At 44.8% G+C, this 27,737-nt stretch overlaps 1 protein-coding gene across 1 annotated transcript in view; it reads left to right on the top strand.

Annotated features, from left to right (window-relative positions):
• The window catches only part of EIF2A (eukaryotic translation initiation factor 2A), a 63,846-nt gene that overhangs the window by 17,223 nt on the left and 18,886 nt on the right, over positions 1 to 27,737 (top strand). Inside the window, exons 2-9 of the mRNA XM_044292334.1 lie at positions 9,135 to 9,204; positions 12,006 to 12,080; positions 12,474 to 12,592; positions 15,051 to 15,150; positions 17,112 to 17,194; positions 18,236 to 18,309; positions 20,569 to 20,713; positions 27,595 to 27,711. Coding sequence (XP_044148269.1) covers positions 9,135 to 9,204; positions 12,006 to 12,080; positions 12,474 to 12,592; positions 15,051 to 15,150; positions 17,112 to 17,194; positions 18,236 to 18,309; positions 20,569 to 20,713; positions 27,595 to 27,711 — 783 coding nt within the window. The remainder of the gene's footprint in view (positions 1 to 9,134; positions 9,205 to 12,005; positions 12,081 to 12,473; positions 12,593 to 15,050; positions 15,151 to 17,111; positions 17,195 to 18,235; positions 18,310 to 20,568; positions 20,714 to 27,594; positions 27,712 to 27,737) is intronic.

Here is a 27,737-nt window from a genome sequence, read left to right on the forward strand (position 1 = left end):
TTAATCAAGTGAAGTCCTTTGGAGGAGTTAATCTGCCTAATCTCGCCCTACTGTCGCATCCGCAACCTCTCCCTACGCTAATCAGAGCAGAGTGACGGGCGGCGCTATGTGACTCCAGCTTAAATAGAGGCTGGGTCACATGGTGCTCTGGCCAATCACAGCCATGCCAATAGTAGGCATGGCTGTGACGGCCTCTTGGGGCAAGTAGTATGACGCTTGTTGATTGGCTGCTTTGCAGCCTTTCAAAAAGCGCCAAGAAAGCGTCACAAAAGCGCCAAGAAAGCGACGAACACCGAACCCGAACCCGGACTTTTACGAAAATGTCCGGGTTCGGGTCCGTGTCACGGATACCCCAAAATTCGGTACGAACCCGAACTATACAGTTCGAGTTCGCTCATCCCTAGTTATGAGATGTAGCAAACTCCCCCATTTTTGTTTCTAACATGGAGGAACCTGTCATTTAGGCCCGTAATGGAGGATTGAAGAGTTGCTATTAGAGAATAAAATTCCTTGTGCAGGGCAGCGCTGAAGGCAATCACCATGTCTTTAACCGCCTCCAGACCGCCTAACGCAGGATCGCGGTCCGGAGGCGGCTGTCCCAGGCAGAGTCACGCATATATGCGTCATCTCGTGAGGCGCGAGATGACTCGCTTAGCCGGCCCGCGCATGCGCATCGCGAGACGGCAAAAGTTGGAGGGGGGTCACGTCATCAGCTTGCCAGCCAATGATCGTGGCTGACAGGCTGATTCTTAAAAAAACAAATCAGAAGCCAGTTAACACATTATATTTGTAAATATAATGTGTTAAATGGCTGCTGTGCTCCTCTGCTGGTCCTTTTCGTCGGTTGGTCTCAGCAGAGGAGCACAGTTCAGAGTGAGTACACACCAACAGCACACTTAGCCCCAGATCACCCCCCATCACCCCAATTAACCCCTTGATCGCCCCTGTCAATCACCTAGTGAAAGGAAAAAAGTGATCAGTGTAAACTGTCACTTTTTTTTCCACTGGTATTGACTGTTAGGTAGTTTAGTGATCGCTTAGCGCCCAGCCCACTGCACCGCAGTCACTGATTCGCTGATTAGCGTATCGCTAATCAGCATTTGTACTTTTATAGTATCTGTAAGTGATAAAAACTGATCACAGTCAGATCTATAATAGTATTAGTGTCACCTTAGCTCACCCTCCACCCAAAACGCAGTGTTTGCCCGATCAGGCCTGATCGGTCGCCCACACATGCGTTCACCCACGCCCGTCCCGCCGCAGTGACAAAAATGATTATTATTTTTTTATCACTGCACAGTCACTTTCCAAGCGCTGCGGCGATAAAAAAAAATTAGTTTTGATATTTTTTATCAATCGCAGCGGCCTCCGGTACTTCGCTAGCCTCCCATTTGTAAGACAGTCTTGCTTTTTTTTCTTGGGTAGTCTCAGGGAATACCCCTAAATTTAGTAGTCCAAATGTCAAACAGGGGGTATTTTTCTGAAGAGGCCTACAGGCTTCTGACCCAGTCGGATGAGGAATGGGAACCCTCATCTGATGAATCTAGCAGGTCAGAATATGAACCTGTAGAAAGCAGTGGCAGTCTGACCCAAAGTTCGGACGAGGAGGTTGAGGTCCCTGATACCACCAGGCGTACCCGGCCCCGTGTTGCTAGACCACAGGTTGCGCAGGATCCGCTTCAAGGGCAGCAGAGTGGGGCTGGCGCTGTCGGATTACGTGGTGAGGCATACACCAGCAGAGCAGCCCATCCTGGACCTAGTACCAGCACTGCCGTACAACCTGGTGAAGTGGCGAGCACCAGCAGGGCAGTTGAAGCTGGTACGGTGGCACGTGCAATAGTTACCCCGTCGCAGCCACCGCACAGACAGGCCCGTAGACCCCCTAGAGTCCCTGAGGTGCTGGCAAATCCTGATTGGCAGTCCCCAACTTCAGCCGCACCATTAGTTCCCCCTTTCACCGCCCAGTCTGGAGTTCGGGTTGAGACAGCTCAGATCGGTTCAGCCCTGGGATTTTTTGAGCTGTTCTTGACTGCGGAGCTCTTGGACATAGTCGCGGCAGAAACAAACCGGTATGCCACACAATTTATAGCCGCCAACCCGGGAAGCTATTATGCCCAGCCTTTCCGGTGGAAACCAGTCCAAGTTTCCGAATAATTATTTTTTTTTTGGGCCTTCTCCTCAACATGGGTCTAACCAAAAAGCATGAATTGCGGTCATATTGGTCCACGAACCCAATTCATCACATGCCCATGTTCTCTGCTGCCATGTCCAGGGCACGATTTGAGGCCATCCTGCGTTTCCTGCACTTTAGTGACAATAGCACCTCTCGTCCCAGAGGCCACCCAGCTTTTGACCGGCTCCACAAAATTCGGCCCCTCATAGACCACTTCAACCAGAAATTTGCAGATTTGTATACCCCTGAGCAAAACATCTGCGTAGACGAGTCACTTATGCATTTTACCGGGCGCCTTGGCTTCAAACAATACATCCCAAGCAAGCGCGCACGCAGACGCAACAATCCAAATTGAGCGAGCAACCAGTGTCATTGAAAAGCCCCTCTGTGTCCACGACTATAATTTGCTCATGGGAGGGGTGGACTTCAATGACCAGAGGTTGGCTCCATATTTAGTAACCTGACGCACCAGACGCTGGTATAAGAAGGTGTCTGTATATTTAATTCAATTGGCACTGTATAATAGTTTTGTTCTCTACAGTAAGGCTGGGAGAACAGGATCCTTCCTCAAATTTCAGGAAGAGATCATCGAGAACCTCCTGTATCCAGGAGGTTCCGTGGCCCCATCCACCAGTGTAGTTTGCCGTCAACACGAGCAACATTTCCCCAGTGTCGTTGCCGGTACCTCAACCCAACCGTCACCCCAAAAAAGATGTTGTGTCTGTAGCAGGAGTGGAATAAGGCGTGACACCCGCTATTTCTGTCCTGACTGCCCTGACCACCCTGCCCTATGCTTAGGGGAGTGTTTCCGGAAGTACCATACACAGGTACACTTAGCATAGGGATCACATCTCACAGGACAGGCACACAGGGCTATTAGGGCCCATTCACACAGAGCTGCTGCAAACCTCTCCTTTCACCTGGGACAAAGTGCATAATGTACTTCGCCACATCTTTGGGCGATTTGCGCTTTACACATTGTCCCATGGGGAAGGAGAGGTTTGTCCTATAAAGGGAAAAAAAAAAAAATTTCAAAAAAATCACCAGTAAGCAAAAAAGTTAACGTTATGTTCAAAAAGTTTAAGTTTATATGTTCTGTTCAAAAGTTATTATAAAGTTAATAAATTTATTGCGTTGCGGCCTGTTTTTTTTTTTTTTTTTTACCTTCCAGGTGGACCAACCGATCGACCAGCTGCAGCACTGATGTGCATTCTGACAGAAGCATTGCGCTGCTGTCAGATTACACACAAGTCGGTGTATGCGGCGCTGCAAGACGGGATATATATATATATATATATATATATATATATATATATATATATATATATATATATATATATATAAAAAATCATAATAATCCCGGCAATGATTTATTCATCCACATCGATTGATGTGAATGGAGAAATCGGGTTTGCCAGGGCCTTTCCCCTGGCAAACAAATGTGGTATCGCCGTACTCAGGAGAAGTTGGGGAATATGTTTTGGGGTGTCATTTTACATATACCCATGCTGGGTGAGAGAAATATCTCAGCAAAAGACAACGTTTCCCATTTTTTTTATACAAAGTTGGCATTTGACCAAGATATTTATCTCACCCAGCATGGGTATATATAAAATGACACCCCAAAACACATTCCCCAACTTCTCCTGAGTACGGCGATACCACATGTGTGACACTTTTTTGCAGCCTAGGTGGGCAAAGGGGCCCACATTCCAAAGAGCACCTTTCGGATTTCACCGGCCATTTTTTACAGATTTTGATTTCAAACTACTTTGCACGCATTTGGGCCCCTAAAATGCCAGGGCAGTATAACTACCCCACAAGTGACCCCATTTTGGAAAGAAGACACCCCAAGGTATTTCGTGATGGGCATAGTGAGTTGATGGAAGTTTTTATTTTTTGTCACAAGTTAGTGGAATATGAGACTTTGTAAGAAAAAAAAAAAAAAGCATTTTCCGCTAACTTGTGACAAAAAATAAAAAGTTCTATGAACTCACTATGCCCATCAGCGAATACCTTAGGGTGTCTACTTTCCGAAATGGGGTCATTTGTGGGGTGTTTGTACTGTCTGGGCATTGTAGAACCTCAGGAAACATGACAGGTGCTCAGAAAGTCAGAGCTGTTTCAAAAAGCGGAAATTCACATTTTTGTACCATAGTTTGTAAACGCTATAACTTTTACCAAAACCATTTTTTTTTTTACCCAAACATTTTTTTTTTATCAAAGACATGTAGAACAATAAATTTAGCGAAAAATTTATATATAGATGTAGTTTTTTTTAAAAAAAATTTACAACTGAAAGTGAAAAATGCCAAAAATTCGTTAAATTTCGATTAATAACAAAAAAAGTAAAAATGTCAGCAGCAATGAAATACCACCAAATGAAAGCTCTATTAGTGAGAAGAAAAGGAGGTAAAATTCATTTGGGTGGTAAGTTGCATGACCGAGCAATAAACGGTGAAAGTAGTGTAGTGCAGAATTGTAAAAAGTGGCCTGGTCATTAAGGGTGTTTAAGCTACGGGGGCTGAGGTGGTTAAGGAGATTCCCTGAGAGAGGCTTGTCTGAGGTGGGGAACCCCTGTAAGTTGTCAGAGGTAGGGAAAGCTGCTGGTGACCCGGGGCTCACCTCTCCTGGCACAACAGATAGAATCTTGGGCCTCTGTTTTTCTGGGCTTCTTGTTCCTGGAGAGGATGGCTCCTGCGCTCCCTTCAGATCAGGCGACGACCGGGACGAACCACTGCTCGGAGATGATCCGGTTGATGTGCAAGGAACCTCATGCAGAGAGGGTCTGGCGCGCTGCTGTATCGGGAGAGAGGAGGAAGCCACTTCTAAATATGTCGGCGAGGGTGGAATCTCTGCCAGGCTCAGCTGTGTGGCGTCGGGTTCTTTTTTAAAGTAAAATTCAAGCTTTCCTTGCTTGACGCTAGCCCTTTTGCCTCTGGGCATCTTTGGTGTGCTGAAGGGGGTATAACACTCTTTTTTGTTAGTCGCCAAGTGCAGGAACTGAGAGATCAAGCGGCCATCACGCTCGGCTGCCAAGCTACGCCCCAAATTTTTTGCTTTTTAAACGGTGGCTATCAGATAAGCATAAGATGTGTGAAAGTGCAGTCACTAGGGCTGGTAGGGGTGGATGGTTAAAGGGGTTGTCCGCTTTTTACTATTGATGACCTCTCCTCAGGATAGGTCAGCAATATCGGATTGGCAGGGTCCGACCCCTGGCACCCCCACCAATCAGCTGCTTGAAGAGAAGGCAGTGCTCGTACGTACTTCTCTGGTCTGTTCAAGTGAATACTTCAGAGCCGTCCCATAGGAGTGAATGGGGAGACCATACTTGTAATTACACCTTCACGCCATTGCGGTTGTGACGGCGAGCAGGTAAACAATGAAGAGAAGACAGCGGTCATACAAGTGCGACCTTCTCTTCAAACAGCTGATCGTCAGGGGTGTCGTGAGTCAAACCTTCGCCAATCTGATATTGATGAACTATCCTGAGGATAGGGCATTAGTAGTAAAAAGCGGAGAACCCCTTTTAATGAAATGAATTCAATTAATTTGCCCTTTTATAGCCCGCTTATATTGATTTTGTTTAATATCGTCACATGGATTTTTTTTTTTTTTATTAAACTGTAACTGCCGTTTCACTATCAAAATTGAAATCCCTAACATATGTGATGCTGAAGTGAAGATATTCATGAAGCTTAATTGTACCTTTCTGATGTCTGTATTCAGCCCTTAGCGACCCTATTTCACTGTGCCGATATTTTAGCATCTTCCTAAGATGGCATGTGCTGCACTTCCTGTGGTGATCTTTGCCATGTCCTTGAGGCCATCCTGTATTTCCCTCAATATCCATAAGCCCTCGCTCTCCTCACATGAACTAGCAGGACTAATCAGAATGCAGATAACCTCCCCCACTACCCCAGAACAGTATGTATCCTCTCACATACAGCTAACCAGAGAAAGACGAAAATAATCAGAATGCAGATAACTTCCCCAACTACCCCAGAGCAATGTGTATCCTCTCACATATAGCCAACCAAAGACAAGCCCTGCAATTACATGAAATCAGTTAGCATTTCTTTTAGCCTCTTAATTGTCACATTAAAAGGTTTTTTTAGCAACCATTTTGGGGTATATATAGTGCATTAAATAACTTTTTTAGGGGGAAAGATAAAAAAATAATAATTTTATGGCGTGCACTGTGTGGTAAAAATAGCATAATTTTATTATGTGTAGGTTACTATATTGATGTCACACACATTTCCATATATTTTTCTCAACTTCTGCAGCTGCTTCCTCATTCTCCTCCACACTGACGGGGGGAAGGGCTACTTTAACTGCCCATATCTCTGGTCTGGTAGCAGCTAGAAATATGCGCTTTGTATTGGCTGAAGCCGAGATTACAAAATCGGGATGCTGTGAATGCAGCTAAAACTGAAAGTAAAAGCAGGTTTTACCTGAGATTATTCCCAACTCGATTTCTATCAGTGATTTCTCCTCTGTTGTTTGGACTTTAGCTGTCATTCTGGTCTTGTATGAAAGCCTGGAATGTCAACAAGACCAGTTGCATGTTTCTAGCTGCTACCATTCAGGAGATATCACCATCCGATCTACAGCAGCGCTTCCCCCTCCACTTTCTGCCCGAGCCCAGGCACTCGGGCTTGTGCTCCTCCTCCCAGTGCTCTCCCGTCTCTTGTTTATAGTACAGAGGAGTTGGATTGTCACGATACCAAAATTTTGATTCGATTTCAATACCATAAAAAAAGTGTTGAACGTGTATGTCACTGACCTAGGAAAAGATGCCTTCTCACACGGCTGATCAGAGGGGTACGGGGTGTCTACATGATAAATGCCATTTACTGAAGTGAGACAACCCCTTTAATAATGCAGACCTACTAAATGATGCAGTCCTAATTGGATAATAATTGGAGCCTGCAGCAGCTCATGCGGCTGTGCGGTGCTGCCTGCAGCAGCTCATGCGGCTGTGCGGTATTTAACCACAATGTGTCAGCGCCATGTGGTCGTAACCTTATACTGTTGTTAGTTCAGGTCATTGGACCCATAGTTGGCCAGAACTTGTGGCTGTGCTGCTGTTAGTTAGGGTGATTAGTCCCATGGACAGTACTTGAAGCCATAATATGGAGCTAATATGTGCTACAGCTTTCTGAACAATGCCTTATGTACTACACGGCATCTGTGTCGCACACCACTGACAATGCTCAGAAGACGGCTTGAACGCTATCGTCTAGGTTACTGTATAATGTATGGGAACATGTGCCACAAGGCTTGTACTGTATAGGGCCCATACCACCTCTGCTGAATACAGGGCATGCGTTATGTAATAATTGTATAGCAGTGTACAGACATAATCGGTGTATAATGGTGAGCCAGCCAGTGTCTGGGTATATTCATATATTGAGTGCATGGTGGTCAGGGGGACGGTGTTCGATAAAGGGATCAGGTAACGCTTTTTTAGGGCATGGAATTAAACTGATTGTCTGGGGAAGTGCATTCCAGAGAACGGTGAAGTCTTGAACGTGGGAGCGGGAGGGTTGAATTATGGAGGATGTCAGTCTTAGGGGCTGTTCACATCACGTTTTTGTCTTATGTTTAATGTATACAAAAAATGCATACGTTAAACAGATGACTCTGATGGATGCTATGCAGTGGCATCTGTCACCGTAGAGTCCCATAGTGTACACTGCTTTTGCGCCCCCCCCCCCCCCCCTTCCCAACGTAAATGATAAATGTGATGTGGACAGCCCCTTAGATTATTGGCAGAGGTAGAGGACAGGTAGGATAATAGATAGAGATGTAAGGGCACTCGGCACGGTCGGTGAGAGTGATGGGTACAGATTATATTCTGTGGTGGGTGGGCAACCAGTGCAGCGATGGCACAGGCCAGAGGCATCAGTGTAGCGGTTGGACAGGAAGATGAGCTTGGCTGCTACAGTCAGTTTAGACTGGAGGGGGAACGACCGATAATTAGGAGAAGACTTGCAGTACAAGACGCAATGGATGCAACAATAAGAGTTTTATTCCTTTTCTGGACCCCGATAACATTTTTATAGTTATAGCTACGGAGCTGTGTGAGGGCTCATTTATTTGGGTTGATACCATTTTGAAGTGTTTGTGTGACTTTTTGATTCCTCTTTTTTTTTGGGGGGGGGGGGGGAGGGGGGGGCATAGCATAAACTTACATGTGTATTTTTACCGCAGCTGTGGAAGAGGTTTTGTAAAAATCACCTCCGCTTTGCTGGTACTGTTACACTTTGCCAATTTCTCATATGCAAATCCCCAACGGAAAATCTACGTGTGACACGTTTGAACATATCCTTACAAAATTTAAAGGGAATCTGTCACCTGCTTTTACCATTTTAAGCTGGCACCATCGCTATGTTGACTAAAGTACCTTATTTCCAGCAGTCTTCTTTTTACTTTATTTCGTTTTGTAGTTTTGATATAAAAGTGCTTTTTATGTTATGCTAATTAGGGTCCACGGTGCCCAGAGGGGCGTTTTTTTTCACTCTCCGGTTGCCCAGTGACGCCCCCCTGCAGTGCCCAAGAACGCCTCCTGATCATCAACGAACCTCCCACAGCCCAGCAAACGGTTCCGCCCCCTCCCCACGTCATAGTCTACCTTATAGAAAGGCCCTGTCCTTCTTCCTGTCTGCGGCCAGAAAACTCGCGCAGGCGCAGTACCGCCTGCGCGATCATCAACCTCCTGAGGGCAACAGCGCTCAGGTCACATCACTGGGCTCAGCGCATGCTTAGTGAGACTTTTGAGGCTGTTGCCCTCAGGAGGTTGATGATCGCGCAGGCAGTAAAAAGAAGACTGCTGGAAATAAGGTACTTTAGTCAACATAGCAATGGTGCCAGCTTAAAATGGTAAAAGCAGGTGACAGATCCCCTTTAATCACATAACATTTTCATTTGCCTATTTTTTATTATTTTTTTCCAGTCAGAGGATCTGATGGAATCCATATGATCCAGGGACCCCCAAAGATTGCGAATTTGGATTCATTTCAGCGGTAAACATTGCTTATATTTTCATGCTTCTGTACAGTTCTGTAGCTTTGTTATTCCTGCATCTTCTTGTATTCCATCCCATTATACAATTGGCTTCACGTATTGTCATTAAAGAGAAACTGTCACCACGAAATGCAATCTGCAGGCAGCATGTTACAGTGCAGGAAGACCTGAGTAGATTAATATAAAGTTTTTGGGGAAAAGATTCAGTAATTTTAAATCCTTCCTCTTTCTGATTTCATTCTTCACGGGGGAGGCGTTATCATTGACTGACAGCTATCTGTGTATACACACTTACATAGAGAATACTATCACTGATAACACTTCCCTGTGTACAACTGAAGTCAGAGAAGTCATTAATTAAATAGAAACATAGTTTATAAGGCTGAAAAAAGACATCCAGTGCAGCCTGTTATCCTGCAAGTTGATCCTGAGGAAGGTAATAAAAATCACCAGACCGCATATAAAATACAAATACTCTTTATTATATATTACATAGTAAAAACTCAATACATAGAAACAAGTGCAGGAAAAGGCGGCATCCACAGGAGGAAGACACCAGGGCAATGATTCAATTACAATATTCACATAAGAACCATATTCATGTACAAGTGTAAATGAGACCTCACAAACGCATAATGTAGCAGAACCCATTACCCATGCTGTGCTTCCTCCGGGATGGCGCCAGCCCTGAAGCACGTTTCGGTGGACCTTCATCTGGGGGTGGCGTCATCACAGAGGGGCACACATGAAATATCCCAGCTGGCCAATCATCACCGGGGCTGCAAGTAATCACAATATTGTAGGCACCTGTATGTAAGCGCCATGCGCAGCAAGTCTTATTAGCATGACCTATCGATGGTAAGTCACATGTCCGCGAATGCAGACACGTGATGACCACGGCAATACTGCGATACCATGATCGCGGAAGTGCCGATGGCATCAACTGCAAATCAGCGCATGCGCGGGCCTGACACATTGCCATAGGAATATAAATATAAGGGCTCGTGCACACGACCGTATGCCCTCCGAGACTATGATGCTGTGCGCATCGGGCTGCCCGCCGGACTATTGTCCTGCACTGATATGATCTTATGAGTGCGGGACAATAGCCCCGCGGGCGGCCTGATGTGCACAGCATCATAGTAACCTATGATGCTGTGCGCTCCCGTGCGCACGATGTATGCCTCTCCGGGACATATGGCCCACTCACGGACCGTATGTCTCGGAGGGCATACGGTCGTGTGCATGAGCCATTATGGTGAGAAAATATTAGTGCATGATTACTAATCCCTACAATAATAAAGGGAAAAAAAATGGATGAAAAACAGTAGGAAAACTCATTGTCGTAATCAAGCATCCAAATGTGAAGATTAAGCTGTAAAATGTGAACGTATAAATAGTAAAAATAAAAAAAATAAAAACCATGATCACCTAGGCCTGAGATATGATTATATGCATTAGGGCTCATGCACACAAACATATTTTTTGTCTGCATCTGATCCGCATTTTTTGTGAGTCGAATGTGGACCCGTTCACTGTCCGCAAAAGATCCAGACAATGTGTACCGTGTGCTGTCTGCATCCGTATGTCCATTCCATTCTGTGGCATCCCCAAAATTAAAGAACATGTCCTATTCTTGTATGAATTACGACAGCGGTAGGACTGTTCCGTTGTCTGGATCCGGCGTGTACTCCACATGCCGGAATTACACGCCGGATCCGGAAAAACGCAAGTGTACTGAAAGCATTTGAAGACTGATCCGTCTTCAAAATGCTTTCAGTGTTACTATGGCAGCCAGGATGCTATTAAAGTCCTGGTTGCCATAGTAGTAGTGGGGAGCGGGGGAGCGGTATACTTACAGTCCGTGCGGCTCCCGGGGCGCTCCAGAATGACGTCAGAGCGCCCCATGCGCATGGATGACGTGCCATGCGATCACGTCATCCATGCGCCTGGGGCGCCCTGACGTCACTCTGGAGCGCCCCGGGAGCCGCACGGATGGAAAGTATACTGCTCCCCCGCACCCCGCTACACTTTACCATGGCTGCCAGGACTTTAGCGTCCCGGCAGCCATGGTAACCACTCTAAAAAAGCTAAACGTCGTATCCGGCAATGCGCCAAAACGACGTTTAGCTTAAGGCCGGATCCGGATCAATGCCTTTCAATGGGCATTCATTCCGGATCCGGCCTTGCGGCAAGTCTTCAGTTTTTTGGGCCGGAGCAAAAAGCGCAGCATGCTGCAGTATTTTCTCCGGCCAAAAAACGTTCCGTTCCGGAACTGAAGACATCCTGATGCATCCTGAACGGATTTCTCTCCATTCAGAATGCATTAGGATAATCCTGATCAGGATTCTTCTGGCATAGAGCCCCGACAACGGAACTCTATGCCGGAAGACAATAACGCAGGTGTCAAAGAGCCCTTATGGGCCAGATGTTCAGTTCGGCAAAATGTGGAAAGCACATGGCCGGCATCCGTGTTTGCAAAACGGGCAACGGTCGTGTGCATGAGCCCTTATGTGTTTTCCCTTTTTTGTGTTAAAGGGTTCTGCCCCTGGGTCCCACTCCTAGCACACTGGCCAAACAGCTGATTTTGCTGAAGAAATTCTTGGACTGCCAAGGATCTTCCCTTGAAATACAAATATAGTATTAAATGGGCAGCAAGTCTGCCAGAACAGGTGCAATGTTTGTAGAGCTGTTTTTGGTCTGGCTAATATAGGGAGCGCTAGGGGTTGTCTTCAGGAGAAAACTCTTCTAATGAATATATTAAGATACCTTATCCTGTGTTTCCTTTCTCTCATTTCAGGGACTGCACTAGAAATTGCAAAGTATGCACTTTTAGCAAAGATGGGAAGCTCTTTGCATGGTGCAATGGAGATGTGTAAGTCTCATTTAAGTTTTGGGTCAGTTTCTAAGTGGTGCAGCTTTTAATGGATAATTTTCACCATATTAATACGTGCAATTTAAAGTCAGAATTAAAATGTCATGCAGCATTTCCTCTAAAATGCCAAACACTCCTCTCCTATTTGATAGCTTGAAATGGACTCATTAAAGGGGTGGTCCAGGATTAGGAAAACCTGGCTGGTTTCCTCCACAGATAGCCGCACACCTGTCCCCGAGTTGTGTGTGGTACTGCAGCTCAGCACTGAATTCTGTGGATGTGTATCGTGGTGGTCTTATCCTGCGCTGCATTGGCTTGAACACAGATATGTCATGTGGCTTAGTTATCAATGTATTAAATCTCAATGCCTTTAAATGACCTTTTGTGTTTTAGAACAAATATAGCGAGCACGGCTGACAGCACGTTGCTGCACACCTTTGATCTGCCCAAAGTTGTTGGCCTTGAATTCTCTCCAAAGAACACAATCCTGGCAACATGGCAGACATATACCAGTAAGTAAATGTCAGCTTTACCATTACAACGAAACGTTGGCTCAATTTGTCCTCTTGCTTCCTTCCTTAGCTTTGCGATCACCGAGGCTGATGATTTTATACTTTGGGTGTCCTGTAAACAGCTACGCTGTTTGTATTACTCCCATTCACTTTTATGGGGGTTATGGGAACGGCATAGCACAGCAAGCTTGACTGTTTACATAATCCTATCCCATCTTCCACAGGGGCCACTGCAACATGTAGATGGGGGTTCAAGGGACCTCCATTACAGACACAGCTGAGGGTCCTAGAGGTGGGATTCCTGTGTGTCAGACATTTATGAAAGTATCCTGTGGCTATGCCATACATGTGTGAGTTGAATACATGTTTAAGGATTTACAAAGAGGACCCTTATAACCATTTCAGGGTGCACCCAATTCCTTTTTGCCTTCGAAGGACTGTAAAGTTTCAATTGACATTCCAGATCACAGACCTTTAATCCCACAGATTTCATGGTCTGTTTTGTGCCAGCTGCATGGCGATTGGAGGAACCATTCGTTCCTTGTGGTAGCCTTGGTCTGTTTGAAGGGTCTGAGGCTACCACAGCAGTAGTTCCTATAGGCTGCATTGTTCATTTTTTGCTGACTAGGTGACAAAATTCAAATCACCCCCTTTCCCTATAATAAATATAAGCAATAAAAGAAAAAAAAAATATTTTCAACTCCATGTTTCAAAAAGCCTGTACTATTAGAATATAAATGTATTTATCCTGTACGGTAAATGTCTTAACAGGAAAAAAAATTAACATGGTTAATTCACAGTTTTTTCGTTACTTCACCTCCCGTGACCTCAGCATTAAGCTGCTCCGCAACCCCTCTCCTCTGAGCAGAGGTGGACTGGTCATACCCTACAGGGAAATATCCTGGTGTGCCGATGTCCCCCCCGAGTCCTCTTCATGGCTGACTGGGTACATAATGATCTAATGCTCTCAGCATCCAGTACTTGACCAACGGCCGTAGGCGCCTTCCTGAACTCGACACTATCACATTCTCAGAATGGTAATATAGTCCAATACTGTGACGAGGGTAGCAGTATTTTGTGCTGCACTGTGATATCTGGTTCTGCTGGGGTGGTATTTTGTGCTGCACGGTGATATTTGGTTTTGTTGGGGAGCACTATGGTACTGCAGGCCTCGCCTACTTCTCTTGTCCCTGCCTATTTGTTTTGGCCTGTCTTCTGTCAATTTGGGGCCACTTTTAGTTTTTTTTTCCCAGGGCCACTTTAAGTTCCCAGTCCGCCCCTGCCTCTCGGTGACAGCTGTAGTGGTCTCCTGGTTGGACATCGTAGAGGTCACTCAGAACAGGGGGAGGGACCGCCAAGAGGGCACTTGCGAGAATGTGTTCAAACTTCTATTTCTGTTCTATGACACAAATATAAGCTGCACCCCAGGTAATGATTTGCTAGTTATGCAGTGTTCCTTGTGGCTTTTTATATTTTGGTATTTTTTATTGATACAATAAATCATGAATTTTATTCATACTCTGTGGCAGATGTTCAGCGCTTTTCTACAGCACCCCAGGTATGGTTTAAAGAAGACAACCCCTACAATTATTTAAAATAAAAAAACAAAACAAACATGATATACTTACCCATCAGAAATACCAGACCAGCTCCGCAGAGAACATAACTGGAGAGACGGGTGAGTATATCATGTATTTTTTATTTTAAAGGGACACTGACAGGCCTTCTGAGCATAATTAGCTCTTTATATGCCCCCCTAGGTCTTATAATAAGTTTCCAATTCATATAAGTATTATCCCTGTGCGCATTGTAAAACGTTAAAAATAATCTTTATAATCACCTGTCCTTTCTGCCCAAGGGGCGTTCTTTGTGCCGCATTTGTGCCCAGCCGTGTCCCAACTGCCGGATCCTTAGACACGCCCATCTCATTAGTATTCACTTGGCGCAATGTGATCCCGGCGAGCGAGGGTGCCGGGCTCATGCGCAGGATCTCCGAATGTCGGGCACAGGAAAATACCGCCCAGCGAAGTGAATACTAATGAGATGGGCGTGTCTAAGGATCCGGCAGTTGGGACGCGGCTGGGCACACATGCGGCACAAAGAACGCCCCTTGGGCAGAAAGGACAGGTGATTATAAAGACTATTTTTAACGTTTTACAATGCGCACAGGGATAATATTATAATTGGAAACTTATTATAAGACCTAGGGGGGCATATAAAGAGCTAATTATGCTCAGAAGGCCTGTCAGTGTCCCTTTAAATATTTGTATGGGTTGTCCCGAGATTATGAATTGTATTGGACAACACCTTTAACTGGTTTCCCTGTTGCCTGTCTACTGTTGTCAGCAGTTTTAAGGGGTCAGGGCTTCTGACAAACCTTGAATACCTCTATCCATGTGTCATAAAAAGCTTGTTTGCTGGAATAACAAAACTTTAACCATACTTTGTTTCATCACAGCTGGAAAAGATGGCGCAGCAGGAGTGCCCAATCTCCAGTTGTATGACCTGAAAACGGGGAAGTGTGTCAAGTCGTTCATCCAGAAGAAGATGGAGAACTGGTACATATCTGAAAAGAAATGTTATCTGTAAATAAATAAGCTAATAAGTTATCTTCATTAGTCTTTACTGGTGGTTTGTGGGGGGAAAAAAGAGCCACAAACGCTATATAAAAAAAACACTACTCACCTCTTCAATCCCCGCCCATCCAGCACAGTTGCTCTTTAGGTTCATCCTGGTCTTTGTTTAGTGGCTGGCATGTGACTACTGTAGCCAGTCAGTGATCAAGTGCCATACTACTCTCATCATTGCTTATTGGTGATGCTAGTAGTACAGGACGTAACTGCTGAGCCCACTGGCTGCGCCAGCTACTTGTAGACAAAAACTGGCGTCTAGGCTGCATCAGAAGAATGCAACGCCTTTTACTAGAGAAGTGGAAAGTAAAACAAAAAGGGCCATAGCGAATGAATGCTTATAGGCGTTCTGAAGATAATGAGAGCTCTCTCCAGTATACAAACGTCTGCATGCGTTTCACCCTGCTTTGTCAGGAGAGGAGATCACATGCCAAGGAGAGGGATCAAATGTGGCACTTTGACAACCATTGGGTGTATGCTTTCCTAAAGTGCCATGAAAAATACCTCCCCCTTAAGCATTCTGACGAAGCAGGGCTGAACGAGTGTAGACGTGCTGGGGCACTCGGGTATATGACGGTATGTTTTACTTTATGCAGTAATAAGCTGTCCCAAGAGTAGATACCTTGTTATTTTCCCATATAGATTTCTACTGAGATTATAGTTTCTAATAGGGGGTTATTGGCAGTGTGTGTCTTTTTCCATTAATATTGTAATATATTCCGAGTGCCTCAGTTTTATTGGTGTGTTCCGCCATGTTTTTAATTGCAAAAAAAACCAAACTAATTATTATAATGATTCTTTGGGAAGCGGAGAAGTGTATAACAAAATGCATTTCCCTTAAAGATTGGGTTGACATTGTAAATGGGTATTGATCCTTCTGAGCAGGGAGCAATGCTTGGTGTAACCCAGTTTTTATTTTACTTCTCGTATTTTTCAGCCTATAAGATGTACTTTACCCCCCAAAAGTGAGTCAAAAGTGGCAATGTGTCTTATAGTCTGAATGCTTATGACCGCTTCCATTATGAAAACAGTAATCGTCATGCGGGAAGCGGCTATACTCACCTTCCCTGGTCTTTTTCCGGGCCCCTCTCTGAGCTGTGTCCTAATGGCATACAGTGTCAGGACGTAGTGCACGTAGGTGCGCACTGTGACCTGACTGTGCAACCTCAGAATAAGACCAAGGAGCAGTGAGTGGCAGTGCCATCGGGAGCAAACGAGGTAACTTTATTTTATTTTTTTAACATTTGATCTTATGGCTGATGGAGGTTGGGGGGTCTGATAGGCTGATGGAGATTGGCTGATGAGGGTCTGATCTGAGTCTGATGGAGCTTGGGGGTCTGATGAAGGTCTGATTTTGGGGTCTTTGGGTATTTTTTTTTCTTTTTTTTCCTCCTCCAAATCCTAATAGTCTGATGTGTGTTAAAATCTGAAAAAATATGGTATACAGCGCTGGCATATTCTGCAGAGCTTTACAAGCATTATCACTCTGTCCTTGGCCAAGCTCACAATCTAGGTTCCCTATCAGTATGTCTTTGGAGTGTGGGAGGAAACTCAAAAATGGGGAGAACGTACACACTCCATGCAGATGATGTCCTTGGTAAGATTGAACTAGGACACCAGTTATAACCAGTCAGCCACCGTGCTACTACATGAAGGGTACCCCCTCTAATGCCTCAGCATTCACCACCAAACATATCTTAGGTTAGGTTTGCTCATTTGGTGTGATTTATTAAAATTCAGACAAGTGTGAAACTCATTGCAATCAGTCAGGTGGTTTCTTAAATTTTCTTTCCTTTGAAATAAGATGAGATCCGGGGGCTGGTTTCTTGCTGTCATCAGCACCAACAATGTTAAATACGGATCTTGATATTATCTTCCTTCTGGTCCAGGTCTCCTCGCTGGTCTGAAGATGAGAAGATTTGTGCCAGGAATGTAAATAATGAAGTGCACTTCTTTGAAAACAACAATTTTGGTATGGTAACATTCATTGTATTACTTAGCTGGTGGCTGAAGGTTTGATGTGTCTGACCTGTAGAAAGAAGCCGCATCCTTTTCCAATAGCTTATTAGTATCTGAAACCTGCTTTATTTTAGCCTAGGTTTACTCTATCCAGATTTTATTTAAAGGTCAGAACCTATGAAATTCTAAAAATTTTAATTACGGTATAATGTTCTGATATTTGTGTAGTTGTATATGTAAGATGTGCAGTTAACAGTCATAAAAAACACATGCCTTCAATAGCTGTAAGTCCCAAAAAATGTGTCCAGCAGCTATCGCTCCTGACTCCCACAACCATGCTGAGTTGGCCAACAGCCATGTCTCCAGTCTCCCCCATACTCATACACACTCAGATTGGCAGAACATGTACGTGTTTTCAGTGGGGGAAGATGACACGGTTCTGCCAGACACCTCTGGAGGTGGCTTATCTCCTGGGAGAACAAAAGGATCAAGCTAAAATATTCAGTTCACACGATTCTTCTCTGCCCTGATATTATCTGTTCGGGAAGAGTCAGAAGCTCCCCGTAACACTTAATTGTCGTCAATACAATATAGTTGTCAACAATTCACCATGGTCTATGGGTACGGGCCATAAAGAGGTAGTCCCAGTTGTCAAACATTATCCCCTATCCGCAGGATAGGGGATAACTATTAGATCAGTGGAGGTCCTACCACTAGATCCCCCATGATCATAAGAACGGGGACCCGTACCCCTTTGAACCGCCCAAAATGAATGGAGCGGCAGGTACCTTTTTAAGAACATTATTGGTTACCATGATGCCCATGATAACCAATCACAATGCAGACTTCATTTCTCATAGTGCTGTGGAAAATGAAGGCTGTGCTGTGATTGGTTATTATGGGCATCATAGTCAGTATTACTGTTGATTTTCATAAAGCTTTCCCCCTAATGTTTTAAGTGTTACCCTTGTAGCAAAAACTAAAGATGTTGAATGAACATAACATTGTATTACTACAATGCATTTATTGTTTCTATATTTTGCTATTTTGCCAGATACCATTGCAAATAAATTGCACTTACAAAAAGTCAGTGATTTTGCACTGTCACCTGGAGAACATCCCTGCAAGGTATAATTATAATACTAATGTATACAAGAGTCCTAATGAGTTCCCTTTTCTCTCAGCAGACAAGAATTTGTGGTGTAAAAATTCAAAATAATTGTAAGATGAAAGACGGCCATTTATTCAGATATTTTTGGAAAGTAAAATATATGCATGGGAAGGGGGGAGTTTATCGGCTGCGTTAGGGTGTTTTCTGGTTTATCCTTAGGACAGGCCATCAATGTTATATAGATCGCCTTTAGCCTAGTGGTGGCTTAAGATCAAGATACTCTTCCAAGGCACAGCCGGAATCGCTGTCACAAGAGGAGACAGCAGGCACCGGGGACGTAATAATCTGCTCTGGAGTGTCTGGTGCCATTGGGAAATACTATCCACTGAAAGGGACATCCACAAATGCCTGGACTCAGGAGAGGGCAAACTCTGCCAGTCACTGCTTCCAGGATCTGAGAGACAAGAAACTGCTGCTCAGTTACCTGCAGCCTATAGCAGCGGAGGGTGCGGGGCCCCTGCAGAGCGCCCTCAGTGGATAGTATTTCCCAATGGCACCAGAGACTCCAGAAGAGATTATTACGTCCCCGGTGCCTGCCGTCTTCTTTGTGACTTATTCCGGCTGTGCCTTGGAAGAGTATCTGGATCTTAAGCCCCATTCCAGTTCTCTAAAACACATGTTACACAACAATGACACAGAAGAAAGCAAGTTTGGCCAAACTCTGCTTCAGTTGCTGCCACCACAAGACTGTAATGAAAGGTTCTGCACTGCTCTGGGAGAGTTTGAAAGAAGGGAACTTCAGAAACTCAGTGCACATCGGAGAGTCCACTCCATGAGAAACGGGGCCATTGTGCATGTCACTGCAGACACGTCTGACTTTTGTATGCGGTGTGGTGGCAAGATTCTGGTGGGTGACACCGCTGTGTGTACAGAAAGATTTGAAGATGAGAATCTTCGCTGGCATCCTAAATGTTTTGTTTGTTAAACTACGATAATCGTCTGTAGCAGTACTCACTATCAAACTAGCAGGCAGGCCGGCAGCGTAACGTCACTCACTCTGTCATGCTCCTCCCACTTCATTAATGAAGCTTGTGGTGCAGGAGCGTGACTGAGTAAGTGACGTTAAGCTGCCGGCCTGCCTGCTAGTTTGATAGCGAGTACTGCTACAGACGATTACCGTAGTTTAACAAAGCAGATCCACTGGTTGAGGATTACATGACTAGACTTTACATATGAAGACTGCTGTGAGCGGGGCCCAGTGTAATGGGGGTCACTATTTACACAGGGACATTAGTGTCATCCACAGATTCCCCCCCCCCCCCCTCATAAGTGTCATCCACAGATTCCCCCCCCCCCCCCATAAGTGTCATCCACAGATTCCCCCCCCCCCCCCATAAGTGTCATCCACAGATTCCCCCCCCCCATAAGTGTCATCCACAGATTCCCCCCCCCCCCATAAGTGTCATCCACAGATTCCCCCCCCCCCATAAGTGTCATCCACAGATTCCCCCCCCCCATAAGTGTCATCCACAGATTCCCCCCCCCCATAAGTGTCATCCACAGATTCCCCCCCCCCCCATAAGTGTCATCCACAGATTCCCCCCCCCCCATAAGTGTCATCCAAAGATTCCCCCCCCCATAAGTGTCATCCACAGATCCCCCCCCCCCCATAAGCGTCATCCACAGATTCCCCCCCCATAAGCGTCATCCACAGATTCCCCCCCCCATAAGCGTCATCCACAGATTCCCCCCCCCATAAGCGTCATCCACAGATTCCCCCCCCCCATAAGCGTCATCCACAGATTCCCCCCCCCATAAGTGTTATCCACAGATTCCCCCCCCCCCATAAGTGCCATCCACAGATTTCCCCCCCCCCTCATAAGTGTCATCCACAGATTTCCCCCCCCCCCCATAAGTGTCATCCACAGATTCCCCCCCCAGCAGTGTATCATTCACAAACCACCAATAGATCAAAACCCACCAAAAGCACACCTTTTGGTTCAAATTAATTTTTTTCTTATTTTCCTCCTCAAAAACATAGTTGCGTCTTATCAGGTGCATTGATCAGTGAAAAATACGGTAGGCCCAAATGCTCTTGAAATTGCCAAAGGACAGAGAAAAAAAAATGTTCAGATTTTTATTTTTTGTTAATTTCACTGCCCTTGTGATTGTGCTATTGGCTTACTGCTTAAAAGATTTTTTGATCTTTTATTTCAAAGTAATTAAAGTAATTTGCTCTCTATCAATTCACACAAAGCACTGTTTCTCTTTTCTAGGTAGCAGTATATGTTCCTGGCAGTAAAGGTGCCCCGTCCTTTGTGAGGTTGTACCAGTATCCTAATTTCAGTGGCCCTCATTCTGCTCTTGCTAATAAAAGTTTTTTCAAAGCTGATAGAGTGTCAATGCTGTGGAATTCAAAAGGTAATGATCAAGATATTGTTGAAAGTCCTATTACTCATAATGCTCTGATGATTGTCAGTATCTGGCATTACTGGTTTCAGTACTAGTGGTTGGACATGGACACCAGTGTAGAGCATTGGTCAGGTACCGATAATCTGTAAAATTGCAGTTTGCATTTGGTCCAACTTGTGGAGTCTTTGGAATGGAAATATTTATTTATGGTGTTTTCCATTCTATTTATTTTCTAGATATATAAATGTACCTTTAAAAGGGGTTGCTCAGCTTTTACTATATGATGGTCAGCGAAGTTCCGACACCCCACATGCCCTACTGATCAGGTGTAGCTTTGTCGCCGGAAGTCTTCACCAAAACTCCACAGCTTTGTCAGCTGTGTAGTAGAAGTAGCACGTTACCGCAGAGCTGGTCCACCTTTAAGGGAGTCTGTCACCTACATAACAGATATATAACACTGATGGTACCTGGCTTTTAGTTTTTTAGAGTCTCCAAACTGCCAAAAACAAAGTTTTAAAGATATGCAGATAACCTATTGCAAGTCCCCAGGGGCGGAGAGTGTGCTGCAAGTGCCCAGTACTCGCCGCCTTACTTGCTCCTGACTCCTCCCCTCTGTATTGTTCAGCCAGCCCTGTGTCCTTGCAACATCATTTTCGTCTTCATTCATAATCCAGCCCCTGTGCACTTCACCGCCAGGGCAGAGGCATACTGATATGCAGTGCGCATGTGCCGGTTACTTAGGATAGGCCAACACCTATTAAAAGCTGGACAACCCCTTTAAGGCCTTTATTCCTAAGGAGTTCTTCTGTCCCAAAATTACATTTTTTTTCTATCTGCTCGGAGGTTTTCATGCTTGTGCTTTCCTTTCCCTGTTATTGGCATCACTGCATCCTGGCAAAATGTCTACGTTCAGAACTTCCTGTTTTCATCAACTTCCTCCTGGTTTGCTAACCAATCACAGCATGTATTGCTCTGTAATGTTGCTAATGGTTTGCTTTGCCTGCCACCCCTAACATATTTCCTTGTTAGTTCAGCAGAGCAAGCCAGAACAATGCATGTTGGGTTTAATTAGCAAACCCTGCAGGAAACCGATGAAAATAGGAAGTTCTGCATGTAGACATCCTGCCAGGGTGCATGCAGTTGTACCAAGAACAGGGGAAGGAAAGTGCTAGGGCAAAACATGCAGTCTTTGGGGTACTCTGGGCACATTAAAACAAATGTCACTATGGACTGGAGAGTCCCTTTTGACCACCTCAGCTCCCCTAGCGTAAACCCCCTTAATGACCAGACTACTTTTTACAATTCTGCACTACACTACTTTCACAGTTTATTGCTCGGTCATACAACTTACCACCCAAATGAATTTTACCTCCTTTTCTTCTCACTAATAGAGCTTTCATTTGGTGGTATTTCATTGCTGCTGACATTTTTACTTTTTTTTGTTATTAATCGAAATTTACCGAAATTTTTGCAAAAAAAATGACATTGTTCACTTTCAGTACAAATTTTTTTTTTTTAAACTACATTTCTATATAAAATTTTCTCTAAATTTATTGTTCTACATGTCTTTGATAAAAAAAAAATGCAATAAGTGTATATTTATTGGTTTGCACAAAAGTTATAGCGTTTACAAACTATGGTGCAAAAATTTGAATTTCCGCATTTTGAAGCAGCTCTGACTTTCTGAGCACCTGTCATGTTTCCTAAGGTTCTTCAATGCACAGACAGTACAAACACCCCACAAATGACCCCATTTCGGAAAGTAGACACCCTAAGGTATTCACTGATGGGCATAGTGAGTTCATAGAACTTTTTATTTTTTGTCACAAGTTAGCAGAAAAATGATGATTTTCTTTTTTTTTTTTTTCCTTACAAAGTCTTATATTCCACTAACTTGTGACAAAAAATAAAAACCTCCATGAACTCACTATGCCCATCACGAAATACCTTGGGGTGTCTTCTTTCCAAAATTAGGGTCACTTGTTGGGTAGTTATACTGCCCTGGCATTTTAGGGGACCTAATGCGTGAGAAGTAGTTTGAAATCCAAATGTGTTAAAAATGCCCTGTAAAATCCTAAATGTGCTCTTTTGAATTTGGGCCCCTTTGCCCACCTAGGCTGCAAAAAAGTGTCACACATGTGGTATCGCTGTACTCAGAAGAAGTAGGGCAATGTGTTTTGGGGTGTCTTTTTACATGTACCCATGCTGGGTGAGAGAAATATCTCTCTAAAAGACAACTTTTCCCATTTTTTTTAATACAAAGTTGTCATTATAGAGAGATATTTCTCTCACCCAGCATGGGTATATGTAAAAAGACACCCCAAAACACATTGCCCTACTTCTCCTGTGTACTGCGATACCACTTGTGACACTTTTTTGCAGCCTAGGTGGGCAAAGGGGCCCAAATTCCTTTTAGGAGGGCATTTTTAGACATTTGGATTCCAGACTTCTTCTCACGCTTTAGGGCCCCTAAAATGCCAGGGCAGTATAAATTCCCCACATGTGACCCCATTTTAGAAATAAGACACCCCAAGGTATTCCGTGAGGGGCATGGCGAGTTCATAGAAGTGTTTTTTTTTGGGGCGCAAGTTAGCGGAAATTGATATTTTTTTTTTTTTCCTCTCACAGTATCACTTTCTGCTAAATTGTGACAAAAAGTTCAATCTTTCATGGACTCAATATGCCCCTCTGCGAATACCTTGGCGTGTCTACTTTCCGAAATGGGGTCACATGTGGGGTATTTATACTGCCCTGGCATTTTAGGGGCCCTAAAGCGTGAGAAGAAGTCTGGAATATAAATGTCTAAAAATTTTTGCGCATTTGGATTCCATGAGGGGTATGGTGAGTTCATGTGCGATTTAATTTTTTGTCACAAGTTAGTGGAATATGAGACTTTGTAAGAAAAAAAAAAAAAAAAAAAACAATTTCCGCTAACTTGTGCCCAAAAAATGTCTGAATGGAGCCTTACAGGGGGGTGATCAATGACAGGGGGGTGATCAGGGAGTTTATATGGGGTGATCACCACCCTGTCATTGATCACCCCCCTGTAAGGGTCCTTTCAGACGTCCGTATGTGTTTTGCGGATCCGCGGTGTCCGTGTTCTGCGGATCCGATCCGTGGATCCGTAAAACACATACGGACGTCTGAATGGAGCCTTACAGGGGGGTGATCAATGACGGGGGTGATCAATGACAGGGGGGTCATCAGGGAGTCTATATGGGGTGATCAGGGGGTTAATAAGTGGGAGGGGGGGGGGTGTAGTGTAGTGGTGTTTGGTGCTACTTTACAGAGCTGCCTGTGTCCTCTGGTGGTCGATCCAAGCAAAAGGGACCACCAGAGGAGCAGGTAGGAGGTCTATTAGACGCTGTTATCAAAACAGCGTCTAATATACCTTTTAGGGGTTAAAAAAATCGCATCTACAGCCTGCCAGCGAACGATCGCCTCTGGCAGGCTGTAGATCCACTCGCTTACCTGCAGTTCCTGTGAACGGGCGCGCCTGTGTGCGCGCGTTCACAGGAAATCTCGCGTCTCGCGAGATGACGCGTAGATGTGTGATTGTGCCGCCTCCTGCGTTAGGCAGTCCGGAGGCGGTTAAAGGGAACCTTTTTGCTGACTTTTTGCTGAGCGCAGTATAAAGTAGTGACAGAAATGCTGATGTCAGCGGTGTGTCACTCATGAGCTAAAAGTAAGTGGTTGCCGAGAACCAGCATCATAATCATTGCAGCCCAGACCTTGAAACGAAAGAGTCACATCTACCTGAGAAGAGTCCTGGTTATTCCTAATCACCTGCTCTCCCGCCCACCAGCTGATGACTGACAGGCTTCTACCTAGTTTTCTCCCTTTCTCTTTAGAAAATAACTGCCAATCATCAGCAGGTGGGCAGGAGATTAGGAATAACCAGGACTCTTCTCAGGTAGATTTGACTCTTTTCAAGGTCTGGGCTGCAATGATTATGATGCTGGTTCTCGGCAACCACTTACTTTTAGCTGATGAGTGACACACCGCTGACATCAGCATTTCTGTCACTACTTTAGGCTACTTTCACACTTGCGCTTGATCGGATCCGTTCTGAACGGATCCGATCATATTAATGCAGACGGAGGCTCCGTTCAGTACGGATCCGTCTGCATTAATAACTTAGAAAAATTTCGCAAGTGCGCAAGTAGCCTGAGCGGATCCGTTCAGACTTTCAATGTAAAGTCAATGGGGGACGGATCCGCTTGAAGATTGAGCCATATGGTGACATCTTCAAGCGGATCCGTTCCCATTGACTTACATTGTAAGTCTGAACGGATCCGCTCGCCTCCGCACGGCCAGGCGGACACCCGAACGCTGCAAGCAGCGTTCAGCTGTCCGCCTGTCCGTGCGGAGGCGAGCGGAGCGGAGGCTGAACGCCGCCAGACTGATGCAGTCTGAGCGGATCCGCGTCCATTCAGACTGCATCAGGGCTGGACGGAGGCGTTTGGGTCCGCTCGTGAGCTCCTTCAAACGGAGCTCACGAACGGACCCATGAACGCTAGTGTGAAAGTAGCCTTATGCTGCTCTCAGTGAGGTCAGCAAAAAGTTGATGACAGGTTCCCTTTAAGTTGTCATATTTTAGTAGGTGCATAAACCTCATTTGTGAAGCCAGTGGTTGAATAAACTTGTTGTGATCATACATTTCAGATTTTTTTATTTATTTTTTTGTTACATGTTTTCATTTTATTTAGGAACATAACAATCTAGCATTTGGCTACCTTGACACCCACCATGTTTTAAGTTTTTTCAAACTCCATGATTTTGAGCATTTATTATGGCATTTGTAATGGTGTTTTCTATCTTATATCTTTAGCATGCTGTGTTAGGTACTCAGCAGAACTCCGCCTTCATTTTGGCTTTATAATAGCCTAATTTCTTTTAATTACATAATCAGGCTGCAAATCTGTTTGTCTGCCCCATCCCAAAATGTTGATCTGCTTCCATTATCGTAGCTGATGGTCATGTTCAAGAAACCAGCCTCGAGCGACGTGCAGATTCCATTATCAAGATATATTAGAGAAATTTGGATGTATGTAGTTTGGAAAAGGGCACCTTATAAGTGATTTATTGTTGTTGTATCCTTTTAGTAAATTCATGATGGAGATCTATAGAGGCTTCTAATCCAGTATTGCTATGATTAGAGGAAGGCATAGACCGTGTTCTCTCAGTTTTATCAGCAGCAGCGGGATTTTTTCATTGTAAGAGAATTAGGAATATAACTCTTTAGGCCTCATGCACACAACCGTATTTTCTTTCTGTGTACGTTCCATTTTTTTTGCGCACCGTATGCGGAACCATTCATTTCAACGGGTCCGCCAAAAGAACTTAAAGGGAATCTGTCACCTGGTTTGACCATATTAAGCTCTCACCATGGCCATGTTTAATAAAATACCTTATCTCCTGCAGTGGTTTTCTTATATTCATACTTTCATTTTGCTAAAAAGCGATCTTTGTGTTATGCAAATGAACCCTAAAGGTGCCCAGAGGGGCGTTATTCTTCACCCTCTGAGCCCAGTAATGCCCCCCCTGCAGTGCCTAGCCTGCCTTAGTTTATAGCCCAAGCAAGCCTCACTATGTAGTAACGTCCCACAGTCTAGTTAACATCGCCGCCCCCTCTGCTACGTCAGTTTATTCATTTAAGCCAGGCACCTTGAATCTTAAGTTAGTCCGGCTGAAATCTCGCGCAGGCGCAGTACCGCCTACTGCCTGCGCCTGTGCGATCCAACCGCTCCTGAAAGCAACAGCCTCAAAAGTGTAACTGGGCATGCGCAGAGCCCAGTGACGTCTTCTTATCACTGTTGCCCTCAGGAGCAGAGGGCAACAGCGAGGAGGCTTGCTTGGGCTATAAACTAAGGCAGGCTAGGCACTGCAGGGGGCGTTACTGGGCTCAGAGGGTTAAGAATATCACAAAATGAAAGCATGAAATAAGAAAGAAAACCACTGCAGGAGAGAAGGTAATTTATTACACATGGCAATGGTGAGAGCTTAATATGGTCAAACCAGGTGACAGATTCCCTTTAAGTTACTCCGTACGGACATCATCTGTATTTTTTGCGGATCAGTGTTTTGCAGACCGCAAAATACATACGGTCGTGTGAATGAGGCCTTACTTGATGGCAGCAGTGAGAAGACTTCCCAGTTTGGTCCAGATAGACTGTGCTTTCTTAATGTTGTGCTACTCTACTGGCAAGTACGCCTCTGCCATATGGTGGACATGTTGCTGACATGTTTGTTGGCATGGATCTAGTGGGACCAGGTACCCAGACAGTCTTTATGTATCAGATGCCACCAAGTACACAAAAGTGGAGTGAATAATCGGCATTTGCTTAGCAATGTGCAATCGGCCTCGACCACGTGCGCAGGAGAACAATGCAGTGTCAGCCAACATCAGTAAATGCATGGGGGAGGTCATGGTCTTGACAGCCGTTCTACTTCAAGCCCGTCCTGTGGTCTATGGAACTTTATACTACAAGGAATAGTAATACAGGACCTGATATGTTAAATTCCCAGATTGCTTGTATTTCTCAATGATTACTTTCTGGCTGCAGTGTCTGATGAGTACTGTTGGGATGTACATTGCTGTGTGCATGCATGACGTTTTGATGGGCAGGTGATGCCACGGTGTAGTTTTACGCTGTTATTCTATATGAAGAAACTAGTATACAAGGAAAAGTCATCCTGTACAAAGTAAGTAGGTGTTGCTGTGGATCGGCTCCTTACATTTCTGCTGATGTATTGACATGTGGTATGTTTCAGATTAGACATAGACAGTAAAAGGAAACTGCGCTTCTTTTCTGCCAGGTAATTTCAGCCTCCAATGCTTTCACACGTCCTCTTCTTAAAACATGTCGTTATTTCCTGTTATAAAACAGCCACTGCGGTACTAGTGACTGCCAGCACTGACGTGGACAAAACAGGAGCCTCGTACTATGGGGAGCAGACGCTGCATTACATTGCAGTGAATGGAGAAAGTGCTGTTGTACAGCTGCGTAAGTATAAAACATCACATGCTGCA

Source organism: Bufo gargarizans, chromosome 4, assembly GCF_014858855.1.
Source record: "Bufo gargarizans isolate SCDJY-AF-19 chromosome 4, ASM1485885v1, whole genome shotgun sequence".
Classification (NCBI taxonomy): Eukaryota; Metazoa; Chordata; class Amphibia; order Anura; family Bufonidae; genus Bufo; species Bufo gargarizans.